General features: G+C 30.3%; 1 protein-coding gene across 1 annotated transcript; it reads right to left on the bottom strand.

Moving 5' to 3' along the window:
- Positions 1–10,853: 10,853 nt before the first annotated feature.
- On the bottom strand, positions 10,854–12,346 carry LOC129873755 (uncharacterized protein At4g22758-like). The gene is made up of 2 exons (XM_055948924.1): positions 11,802–12,346; positions 10,854–11,142 (listed from the first exon to the last, which is right to left on the bottom strand). The coding sequence occupies exons 1-2, from the start codon at positions 12,052–12,054 to the stop codon at positions 10,976–10,978; spliced, it is 420 nt and encodes a 139-aa protein (XP_055804899.1). The 5' UTR covers positions 12,055–12,346; the 3' UTR covers positions 10,854–10,975.
- Positions 12,347–12,994: the final 648 nt, after the last annotated feature.

The raw sequence follows: 12,994 nt of genomic DNA, 5'->3' as shown, positions 1-12,994 counted from the left end.
ATTACCAATTGGAATTCTCTTGTTAAGATGAATCTCCTTTAAGAATATACATGGTACGGGTCAAGTCAAATCTCCCGACATCAAAGATTATAGAAAAGACAGTTGAAAACACCCTGAATTACTTAAAGTAAATTATTAGTTTCATTTTTGAACTATTGACAGTCTTAAAAATATTCTTCTAATTAATTAATTGAAATTAGGTACACCCCCAAAGTGCAACACAACATAGCAAGTGATCGCAAGCTCTTGTAAGAGCATAAGAGTCTTAATAAAAAGTCTCTCAGTGTTGAAAACATTCTTGACAAGAATTTAAGGGTATATTTCACTCATTTTGCAAGATCGAAAGTGTATTTAAATTCAATTAGTCAAATAAAGTGATACTTTTAAGATTGTCTAATGTTCGAGGATGAAATTAATAATTGGAAAATTTACATATATGTACTACATTAAGAAAATATTTAACATTTATAGCAATAATATTTTTTTTCACTGAACACTTATAATACAATTTTAATACATATTAGCGAGAATAATTTATAAAACTCATATAATACAAGTTTTATTCATGGATAATTTATTTATCACATACTTTAACACACTTATAATACATTGTGTCAATTTCTTACCAAATAAGTATAATATATTTTAAAACACTTATAATACATTTATATTGCATGCATAATTCACTTTTAATACATAATAGATATATCATAATATTGCTATAAATGATAATAAATAAAAAGTATCGCTAAAATCAGTAATTATTTATTAAAAAGTATTTTCCTACTAATTTTTCCTTAATAATATGTCAACGGCTAAATTAAAAATAAAAAGAAGATCGGCCTGCTTTGCAATCATTAGACCTTATTCTAATCTCATATTTTGGACCTAGACCCAGTCATTTGGCTAATTTGGGCTTGCCCGAATCTCAAAGGGGCTACCTGGGTGGGCTCTTACAATTTTACAATTAAAACCTTTATTTGAATTCTAAATTATTATAGTTAGGGAGGAGTATATATGATCGGGTTGATTCGAATTTTTAAAAGGAAAAATTACTTAATTGAGTTTTTTTAAAAATTTATTACTGATTTTAGCGATATTTTTTATTTATTACAATTTATAGCAATACATAGCAATATTATGATAAATCTACACTTGTATTAAAAGTGAATTATGCATACAATATAAATGTATTATAAGTGTTTTAAAATATATGTTATGTTTGTATAGTAAGAAATTGACATAATGTATTATAAATATATTAAAGTATGTGATAAATGTATTATCTATCTATAAAACTTATATTATATATGTTTTATAAATAGTTCTCTGCAATATGTATTAAAACTGTATTATAAATGTATTATAAGTGTTCAGTGAAATTTTTTTTCTATTGCTATAGATGGTAAATATTTTCTTAATATTGTATATTTATGTAAGTTTCCCTTTTTAAAATACCAAATTAATTATTTGTATTGAATTTTTAAATTTATAAGTAAAATAATACTAATAAAATTTGTGATTTTTCAACCTCAGATTTTTTAGAATTTTTAGGGGGTTTTTGGTAAAGTATTCATATCAATATATAATTAACTTGTGCTTTAAATATTTCTTTAGTCCTACCAAAATACAATTATCTAAGGTGTTTCTTAAGAAAATAACATAATATATGAAATGAATGATGTCACTAAAATATTCAACAAAAAATAACAATGAAATCGCATAAAATAAATATTGTGAATTAATATATCATAATGAAAATGATCATAATTTAAAAGTACTAAATCATGCTAAAATAAGTCTAATAATTATTAATTACACGACTAAATATTAAAAAAAAAATTAGGTTAAATATTTTAATTGTCTAAACATTATATTCAACATTATTGGCATTCTTAGTGTTGAATATTCTTTTTAATTAACAGTAGCATTGATTTGATTTTGATTTGAGCTTTATTAGAGTTAATAATATTTATGGGCTATAAACTTCATTGAATCACTCAAAAATCTAAGTTTCAAGCTTGAAATAATATGTTAAAGGATAAAACTATGAAAAAGTATAAGAAATATTTATAAATTATATCAAAGTAAATACTTTTATGCATAAAATAAATTTTAAAAATTATATATATCATATCGGGTTGGTTTGGTCTCGGTTTGACTTTTTTTTTTAGTTAAAATCAAACCAACCCAAGTATATGTTGAGTTTTTTCCTCCAATACCAAATCAAGTCAAACCAAACCACTAGTCGATTATTATTTTTTCAATTCGACTCAATTTTCGATTCAATTTTGTTCATCACTAATTCTAATTATTCAGAAATAAGTGATCATCCGAGAATTCTTAAATTCTTTATTTAATTTAGGTTAGTGTTTTTTATTGAATCATCATAGTTCTAATATGAAATTAAGGTTTTTAATCGATTCATCTTAACAAAAGAATTCCAATTGATATTAAGGAAAACAAATAATAAAAACCATATTCCACAAAAACAAATTCTAGAAAGAAATTGGAAAAAAGTGAATGGGATAATTATGCCACATGGCCATTCAGCAAAAATAATTATCAAAAAAATGATCATTCGTTGTATAGTCAATGTATATTTCATGTATCGTCAAGCTATATTCAATTTTTGAGTGTATTATAAAGTATATTCAGTGTATAGCTCATTATAAATAATACAACTAAAATATGACTATATTTATTGTAAACTAATTAATTTATTATATATATTTGAAATTGTCCCAGAATTGGCCATGCCCATAAGTATCAAAATAAAGGTAAAGACAATTGCGCACTTGATATAATTTGATATTATCGCCGCAAAGAAGACAGTTGAGACTACTTTTTCAAAGACTATTTGCGTAGCCAAACGTTAGAGAAGAAAATTAAGAAGCGCAGATTATAAAAGTATATTCTAACTTTATACAGGTGAAAACAAGAAAAACTATTTCATTGAGTGATGGCTTCTTTTTTTAAAATTAATACACAAAATAAAGTAGTAATATCTACATTTTAAAGATTCTGATCTATTCAAATGCTTAACAAACCAGTAACTAATTAAAATGATGTTAAAGTCTAATCATAATCCATTTCGAATAAATCATCACGTCCAAAATCACGCTTGTCCTTTTAGAGCCTCTGCTTTTTACAAAGATTTAATTAAACCTTTATTCGGCCACGAGCAAAAACGTTGGATCTAAGGCATGAGCTTCTGTTATTCAGGCTTTGTTCCCACAAACCACAAGTTTATCTAGAGGTGTTTGAGGGTTCAACTAAACGAGCTATTTTCAATTCTAGCTATATATTGTAACCCCAATTAAATTCGGATGGGCACTCTAAAGCACAACAAAAAAATTATTATAGGGTTGATGGGACCCCAATTTACAAAGACACAAGAAAGTGATCCAATGGGAATGAATGATGTTGAAGCTAAAGGACTTAGTCAGCCAAGCCTTCCATCCCAATTTTGCCATTCCCATGTGCCCTTCCTTCTGTCATCCATGATTGTTTTTGCTTCATACAGAGGATGAAATTCCTCACTCCTAATGATCCTATCAAAACTGATAGTCCCAGAGCTGAAAATGATATATGGTTATTGATGCATGCCCAAAAATGTATAAAAATCATTAAATTGAACTTTTGAATTCTGACAAATTCGTTTTATTATATCCCCAAACACGTCCTCTCATGTGCAAGAGTCTTTGTTACTTAATTACATGTCAAGCAGGGGCGGATCTAGCATGTAATTAGGGGGTCATCCGAACCCCCTTCGGCGAAAAATTATACTATTTATACATGGTTAAAATATTTTTTTATGTATAAATAGTAGATGTCGAACCCCCTTCGGCTAGTTCGTGTGTCTACTTTTTCAGATTTTGAACCCCCTTATTAAAAATCCTGGGTCCGCCACTGATGTCAAGCATGCAGAAATTGGCTTTGATAATGAGTGACGATGAGTATGTAGTCTTTTATAATACCTTGTTAAATTATGACTACCTAATCATCTAAAAAGTTGAACTTGTAATTAAGGATATACTAATTTTATTTACTTAATTATATCTTCAACGTGAACATCATGTCATGAGTAAGCATAGAAAAAAAAATACTAATCTGCTAGGGACAACGTGGTACTCTAGATGAGTATTAACAACCTTAAATGTTGAATACATATCTAGGGATTTCGGATTAAAAATTTGACTTATGTGAATGATAAGTGAGAATTATTGTTAATTATAGGCAAAGGTAAAGTATAGCTTATGGATTCGGTGAAATTCAGTAACTAGGATCCAAACTTTATATTTATCTATAAAAATCCTATTAAATATGCACAAAACATTATTTTAAAACTCAATAACTTTCGAACAATGTGTGAAATTGGGAAAAGTTGAATGTAACTTTTGGTGCACAACTCAATAGGAAAGGCTGTCCTTATTGAAATGTAACTCTGGATTCTTGCTCTGGTTTTTGGGCCTCTTCTCATTATATACAACACTAAGTTTTATGCACCTAAGATGTTTGAATTAATTTTTATATATTGATAATATAATAAATTTTTTACATCATTAATTAGTACATCTGTAAATACTTTTTAAATGACCTGATTGTGTAGATAAATTTTTTTTAAGAGTTATATCTACTGATGATGTAAAACTATTTAAACAATTTGATCACTTCTTAGATAATTTATAAGTAATCTTTATGATATATATTAATTGGTAACCTGATAATAGGTTAAAATACACTAATAGTGAAAATAATATCACTTTCTTCTCAAAACAAAACATGAACCGATAATCTGAATATATAGAATACAAAACCAACTATATACAATGAATTAAATTACGTCGATAATGTAAAAATTCTTTATCTGCTAGAGAATTAGTGGTTGTCTATTTTATACTAGTAGATGCTTTTTGTGTGGGGCCCATTTAAAGAGGGCAAGTTGCCCACTATATTTTTTCTCTCCCTCTGGCTATAAATTGCCATATTTTAGCAATAAAATGTGAGATACACAGAATTATCTTTTTTCTCTTTTCTCTTATGATTTCAATCTCTTATTAAATTGTGACGTTAGTTCATAACACATTATCAGCACGAGCCTCCATCACTTTGAGCTATTTTTAAGAAGGTAACAAAAAAGGGTAAGAAATTTATTTTCTTGAAATGTCTAATATCTCAAAACTTGAATTTGTTGCTCTTGACATATCTGAAAAAGGCTACTCATCATGAGCACCAGATGCCGAAATACATCTAGAATCGATGAGTTTCACAGACACCATCAAAGATGACAATACGACATCTAGTCAAAACCGTGCCAAAGCCATGATATTTCTCCGCCACCATCTTGACGAGGGCTAAAATTACAATACCTCACATTAAAAAAATCCCTTAAACTGTGGAAGAATCTTAAAGAAAGATATGACCACCTGAAGTTGGTCATCCTTCCATAGGCACGTCATGATTAGCTAAATCTGAGATTAATGGATTTTAAAAATATAATTGAATATAATTCTGTCTTGTTTGGAATTATAGCTTAGTTGAATTTATGCGGAGAAGAAATCACTGAGCAAGATAAATTTGAAAAAATATACTCCACATTTTCACCCGCGAATATGCTCCTACAGCAGTAATATCGCGAAAAAAATTTAAGAAATATTCTAAATTACTTTCTCACCTTCTGATTGCTGAACATCACAATGAATTATTAATAAAAAATCATGATAGTCGGCATGTTGGTTCTTTGCCACTCCCTGAAGTGAATTAGGCAAACTATAACCAATGAGAAAGAGGTCATGGACCCAATCGTGATCGTGGTCGAAGAAGAAATTATAATCATGATGCTCGGCTGACACCGAGAAATGATCAGCAATATAAAAAGAGAAGAGTAAAAAGCAAGAAGCTTTACCAAAGAAAAATTCAGAAAGTATATATCATAGATGTGGAGGTATGGAGAACTTGTCGCGTATTTGTCGGTCATCAAAACGTCTGCTTCAGCTATATCAGGCATCCTTGATGAGGGATGAAAATAATCTAAAGATAAATTCTATCTCTAAAGATAATGTTGAGCCTATTTACTTGAATGTAGCTGATTTTTTTAATTTTCTAAAAGAAAAAAATATGAATATCGATAACTTAGATAATATTTAAATAATTTCCTTTTTTTTATTTGTCTGTACTAAATATTATATTTGTATTTTTCTAACCCAAATAAATAAATAAAATTTGTGTAATGAGTCATATTTTAATTATAATATTTACCTTATTTCTTTTTGAAGAAAAATATGGATATGCCTCAAATTTTGTTTGGATCAATGATCTATCACGAGGATATTTGTGTAATTGATAGTGAAACAACTCATGTTATTTTAAAAGACGAGAAATATTTTTTCAGCTTGTTTAGAAGAAAAGCAAATGTTACTACAATTTCTGATAATTCTAAAATGATTAAGGCTCCGGAAGAGTTACTATATTTCTACCTAAGGAGACAAAGATTGTTATAGACGATGCACTATTCTCTTCTAAATTTCCAAGAAACTTGTTAAGTTTTAAAGATATCTGCAGAAATAGATATCATATTGAGACACTAAATGAAATGAATACTAAATATCTTGGTATAACCAAAATGTCTCAAGCCCAGAAATATATTTTAGAAAAAATTATCAACTTTGTCGTCTGGCCTATATTATGCAAAAATTAGTGCAATTGAAGCACATTTGATCGTAAATCAGAAGTTTATCGATCTAAATACATTTGTGTTATGGCATGATCGAATAGGTCATCTTGAATCAATAATACGAATTCTTGAAAATTCAACTGGACATCCGTTAAAGAATCGAAAGATTCTTACGAATGATGAATTTTTATGTGTTGCTTGTTATCAAGGCAAATTAATTGTCAGACCATCGATCCTAAATGTTGGCATAGAATCTCCTGGCTTTTTAGAGAGTATATATGGAGATATATGTGCACTTATTTATCCACCTAGTGGATTGTTTAGATATTTTATGGCCCTAATAGATGCATCATTTAGATGGTCTCATGTGTGCCTCTTATCATTTTGCAACCTAGCATTTGCGAAGTTGTTAGCACAAATAATAAGATTAAGGGCGCAATTCCCAGATTATCCAATTAAGATCATTCGCCTTGATAATGGTGAAGAATTTACATCTCAAGCGTTGAATGATTATTGCTTATCAATTGGATTAAAAATTGAACATCATGTGGCTCATGTTCATATTCAAAATGGCCTTATAGAGTCATTTATTAAGGGCTTATAATTGATAGCAAGACCTCTACTAATGAAAACAAAATTGTCAATTACTGTTTGATGTCGTGCTATCTTACATGCAGTAGCACGTGTACGTCTTAGACCGACACATTATAATAAATATTTTCCATCACAATTAGTATTTGGTCATGAGTTAAATATAGTTCATCTACGAATTTTTGGTTGTGCAGTATGTGTGGCTGTAGCACCACCACAACGTACATAAATTGGCCCTCAACGAAGGTTGGGCATCTATGTTGGGTTTGACTCACCCTCTTTTAATCAATACCTTGAACCATTGACTAGAGACTTATTCACTACTCGATTTGCAGATTGTAAATTTGATGAAACAAGTTTCCCGCCATTAGGGAGGGAGAAAAAGGAACCCGCAAGAGAAATTGTGTGGAAAGTTTTATCACTGTCTCATTTTGATCCACGTAATCGCACATGCGAGCAAGAGCTCCAAAAGATCATCCACTTACAGAAAATAGCAAATTAAATGTCAAATGCATTTACTGATTTAAAATGGATAACTAAGTCACATAACTCTATAGTGAATGTGTCTATCTGAATTGATGTTCCAAAAGGACCATCTACTATTATCATAGCTTCTGAATCCCAAACATGCCTGAAGTGTGGTAGATCATTGGGTTCAAAGGATAAAAATCATAGAAAAAGAAGCGCGAGGAATAATAAAGATGATACTACACAAGAACCTCTTGAAGAAGGTCAAGATTTGAGTAATCGTGATATTCATGAAGAAATCAGTGAACTCGAAACTCAAGTGAATTAAGAACTTTCAATAAGTTCTACCGATAATGAGATAAATTTAGATGGACTAAAAATTACGGTGGATAATATTTTTACATATAATATTGCACTAACCTCATGCATGATAGTGAAAGTTTTGAGCCTAAATCCATCGAAGAATGTTGACGTAGATGTAATTGGCCAGAATGAAAAAAGGCAATTCAATCAGTATTAGATTCACTTGCTAAACGTGAAGTTTTTGGACATGTAGTCCAAACCCGTGAAGGTATAAAACCAATTGGCTATAAATGAGTTTTTGTGCGAAAATGAAATGAGAGAAATGAAATTGTAAGATACAATTTTTCACACCAATTTTTTTCTAGTAAGGTTTTAACGAGACACAATATTTATGGATGTTCCCGATAACTATGTATATTATTTCTTGTAAAGTTTTTTGAGTCACATTTCACGTGAACATACAAAAGGGAGTTTTAGAGAATTAGTGGTTGTCCACTTTATACTAGTGGATGCTTTTTGTGTGGGGCCCACTTAAAATGGGCAAGTTGTCCACTATATTTTTTCTCTCCCTCAGGCTATAAATTGCCAGATTTTAACAATAAAATGTGAGATACATAGAATTATCTTCTTTCTCTTTTCTCTTATGATTTCTATCTCTTATTAAATTGTGACGATAGTTCATAACATTATCCATATATACAACTTATAAACCCATTGGCATTACATAAATAGCACTAGACAGCATATGACAAGTTCATGTATGTATTCCAACCAAATTGATGTTTAAACCACCTATTTGTCATGTGATGCAAATTGCAATTAGACTAGACTTAACCACACGTTCAGTTCCTTAATATATTAATTAATTTCCTTTCCAGTCCTTTTACTTAGTTCATGTATTATGTAATAGCGTTCCTTTCTATCATCAATAAAATATGCCCCAGTTAGCCTAAAAAAAAGAGAAATGAGGAAGAATAAAAGAGAAAAAAGTATTACTCCCTCTATTCCATATTAACTGAATCTGCCAGACAATGTACACTTATTAAGAAAAAAAATTAGGACATAAATTAAATATTACTTTCCACTTTTACTCTTTTAGTAATTGTCAAACTATTCTTGAAAATAGAAATAATTTAAAGTAAAATCATAAATATAAGCAATTAACTCTCTTGAACTTATCACCTAGAAAATATAAATGAAAGGCAAGAATGGTAAAAAGTTCAAATATTTATTTTGAAATTTGAACAATTTACTTATTTTGAACTATAAAAAAAGTCCCAAAAATTCAGTTACTCGAACACAAAGAATAAAGATATGTGGAGAAATCTAGATCAGGACTGTCAATTACGTCGACAAATTTGCGAGAGGCAAATGACAAAACGATCAAATAAAATTAAGATAGATAAGTGTTGGGTAATGCTAACATTCTACCTATGGGAAGGCCCATCAGGGACTAGGGTGGCTCGGGTCGGAGTCACAATCGAATATGACGCTTGCATGATGGATTTAGTTAAGAAATAAAGTTGCGTCTTTGCTTTATCAGCTATAGCTTTTGGCATAATGATAAGTCTTTGATCCTAACAATAAGAATTATAAAATGTTCATTTTCCCCCAAAGGAATCTTATATAAATCCCTAGATGTTACTGAATTTATTCTATGCAAACATAGAATTGGTACAATATTATATACAAACCAGGGGCAAATATATATATTAAAAATGGGGCACGTGAATTTATACTCTCTGTAAAACTAGATATTTTATGTCTATATATTTTAAAATTGGTATAATATTATTTTTTGACACCCATGCTACACGAAGTTAAATAATACACTTGATTGGACGTTGAGTTATTAATAACCTAAAAAACTAGGGATCAATTTTCATTTAATGCATTTTTCTTCTTTTTTTTTTAAATAAATATTTTAAAAATTTTAGATACGTCTCTCGCCTCAGTTAACAACTACCCAGGCTGAAATAAGTTTTAGTACACACTACACATGATGAGTGCTGTTTAGGACGACTCACACCTTCCTCCTTTGATATAGTAATATTAAAGTTGTGGCCTTAATTTGATTCTTCAATAATTCTCAAAGTTTAATGTCTTGGGAGAATAGATGAGAATAATCAAAAGGAAATTAATTAAACTATGATTTATTTATATATATTAATTTAACCCATAATGGATTATTGAAACCAAATTAAGTTACATAAGCAAAGTTGATTGCTTTTTAAAAATATCTAGTAGAGTTGCAGGAATGCATGTGTAGGCACTGGTGTTGAATAACAACTTAAGAAAAACTAATCATATTTTCCAAAAATAGATTCCTCTTTAAAATTGAAAAGAATCCTTATAACAATCATGAATACTGTTCAAGTCAATGACAACTTAAATAATGGGAATAATTGTAATGCTATTTAAATTTATTTTATTTCGTCACCTTAACATTAGATGATATTGATTGCGCTTTAAAAATTAGTGGTTAGCATAGAAAAGAAAAGAAAATTTCTCATTATATGGAACGTGTCAACATTAAAAACATTCGAATATTCTTTTTAAAATCTGAATGTTGATGCCAAGTGATTACAAAGTCACGGGTTCAAGTTGTGAAAATAATTTTTTGCAGAAATACAAAATAATATTGCATATAATAGACCCTTGTGATTTACCGACCCCAGCTTAACTAATATATATTACATCTTGTTTCCGCCTCTAGCTCATATGAGCATGAAGCCCCAAACAGAGTCATTTGGTAGAATGAGTAGTAAAGGATTTTTTGTGTAGAATTCAAGCTTATTGAATTAGCTCATTTGAGTAACTTAGGAACTGATGCACCCATATGTATACATCATTTATTAATGTAAATATCATATCTATTACAACTGCAAATGCTTGATGAAATTACCACATTTAGCAAAGACACATCAAGAGTGTGATTCAATGGGAATGAATCTTGAAGTTAAAGGACTTAGTCAGCCAAGCTTTCCATCCCCTTTTTCCATTTCCATGTGTCCTTCTTTCTGTCATCAGTGGCTCTTTCTGCTTCTTACAGAGGATAAAATTCCTCACTCCTAGTGACCCTATCGAGTCTGATGCTTCCAGAGCTGAAAATCAGTTCAAAAAATGGCTTGTCATTTCCCAGAAATATATCAAAAGCACTGAACGTGGCGATAAAATTAACTCGAACAAGTGAGGCTTCAGGGGATCATGTGCATTCTTCGACTTAACAAGTTGTGTCCAGTCCGCTTTTTCGAAGAATCCTGCACCCATGGGCATACGGCCTGGCAGGCCTTCCCTTTCTGCCGGAGCAACTGTTGTGCCTCAACGTATTTCGGGGAGAACCTTTGTGTATGTAAAGCAAGTTTATACGTGTTTATTGACTTGACCAAATAGATTGAATTCGAATTAATCCATCAAACTACTAGGTTAAACTCTATTTTTACTCAAATCCTTAAAAATACTATGTCGTTGCACATATGTCAGATCCTCCAAACATGCATAACTTTTCGAGGATATGAGCAACACTGGTCAAAATAGTGCAACTCAAATACAAAAATAAAAAATCTAACCTTTAATAAGAAAATCAGCAAGCTAATTAAATGTAAAAGAGAAAAGGCAATTATGATTTAGGAGAGTCCAGTTATAATCCATTATTTGACCTATCTTGACCCAACCTATTTTGAAGAAAACATTGGGCGAGCGATAAAGTGTAAATACTATTGATCCTCCTCTTCTGTCGGAGTTATTAAAATAAGATACGTACCATCAATTCCAGCAGTGGTTGAGTACAAAAAGAAATCATTGACGTTAGAAGTCAGAAGTGGAAGTCGTCCCTCGCGACTATATTGTTTCAGAGCGGTTTCAACAACCTTAGCAACCTTATCATTCTCATTCACAACAAACCTTAACGGTCCAGCACTTCCTAGGACATTAACCGTGATTAACAACCTAGTACCCTTAACCTTCTTTATTGGCGTCTGAAATATGGACATTTTCTCAGAGTTATATGATTTCATCAACTTTCTATACTTCTATTGGTACAAGGAAAAGGTATATATATGTGTGTGTGTAACAAATTAAGGGTCAAGGCCGATGCAACGATAGTACCAGGCAGAGCCAAAGGAGAGAAAAAGAAGAGAGGGCATCCAATTTTTGATGGGATGAACCATTCAAGCCTTGAGGTGATCTTACAAAGGCTTCTCCAAATGAATGAATGAAAGAAAGGAAGGTTAACTTGGGAAGTAGAGGACTTTTGGGAGAGAATGGACAGTGGATTGATTCCTTTCTATCTTTTCTTGGCAAATGCTAAGCCTCTTCTTCTATTATATGTACGTAACTAGACAGCATATGACAACTTCTACGTATTCCAAACCAAATTAATGTTTACAATTAAAGAATAAAGAAAAACAGCATATTGTATATATACACAAGGAATAGATACACGGACAATTAGTGTGGACTCATGATGGGCAGGGACGGAACCATCATGTTCCGTTGTGGAATTCAAAATATAAAAAAATAAATTCACCAAGAAGCTAAGTGGATTTAACATCTACGTATATTGACCTTATATATTTAATACAATTTTTTGATAAAAGAAGTTCGGATGAATCCTTGCCTATTTTGATTAAGGTAAAAAATATTTTTCTTTCTTTCCTTTTGGCATATATAGAAATTGCTTGAATTTTCTTGACATAAGAATTCAAATGACCTGATTGTTTGAATTTTCTTGACATAAGACTTCAAATGACCTGAAAAAGTGGTTCAAGAGTTGCTTTATTGCTATTAAAACAAAATGGACACGGGTCTAACTCAAAAGACTAAAATCATACATTGAAACTTTGTGGTATGTTTAAATCATACATTTTTACATTTTTAATCCACTTAAAATCCCTAGCTTCACCACTATCTGGACAAATAATGAAGAGATAAATAATATTAAAAAGATAAGTTGAA

This window comes from Solanum dulcamara, chromosome 11 (genome assembly GCF_947179165.1).
Source record: "Solanum dulcamara chromosome 11, daSolDulc1.2, whole genome shotgun sequence".
NCBI lineage: Eukaryota > Viridiplantae > Streptophyta > Magnoliopsida > Solanales > Solanaceae > Solanum > Solanum dulcamara.
Note: the sequence above shows the minus strand (reverse complement) of the source record. Positions and strands in the feature narration are given on the sequence as shown.

Coding starts and splice junctions, on each gene's coding strand:
- LOC129873755 (XM_055948924.1), bottom strand. CDS start 12,054: ATGAAATCATATAACTCTGAGAAAATGTCCATATTTCAGACGCCAATA. Junction 11,143..11,801: donor AACCACTGCTGGAATTGATG/GTACGTATCTTA, acceptor ACTGATTTTCAG/CTCTGGAAGCATCAGACTCG.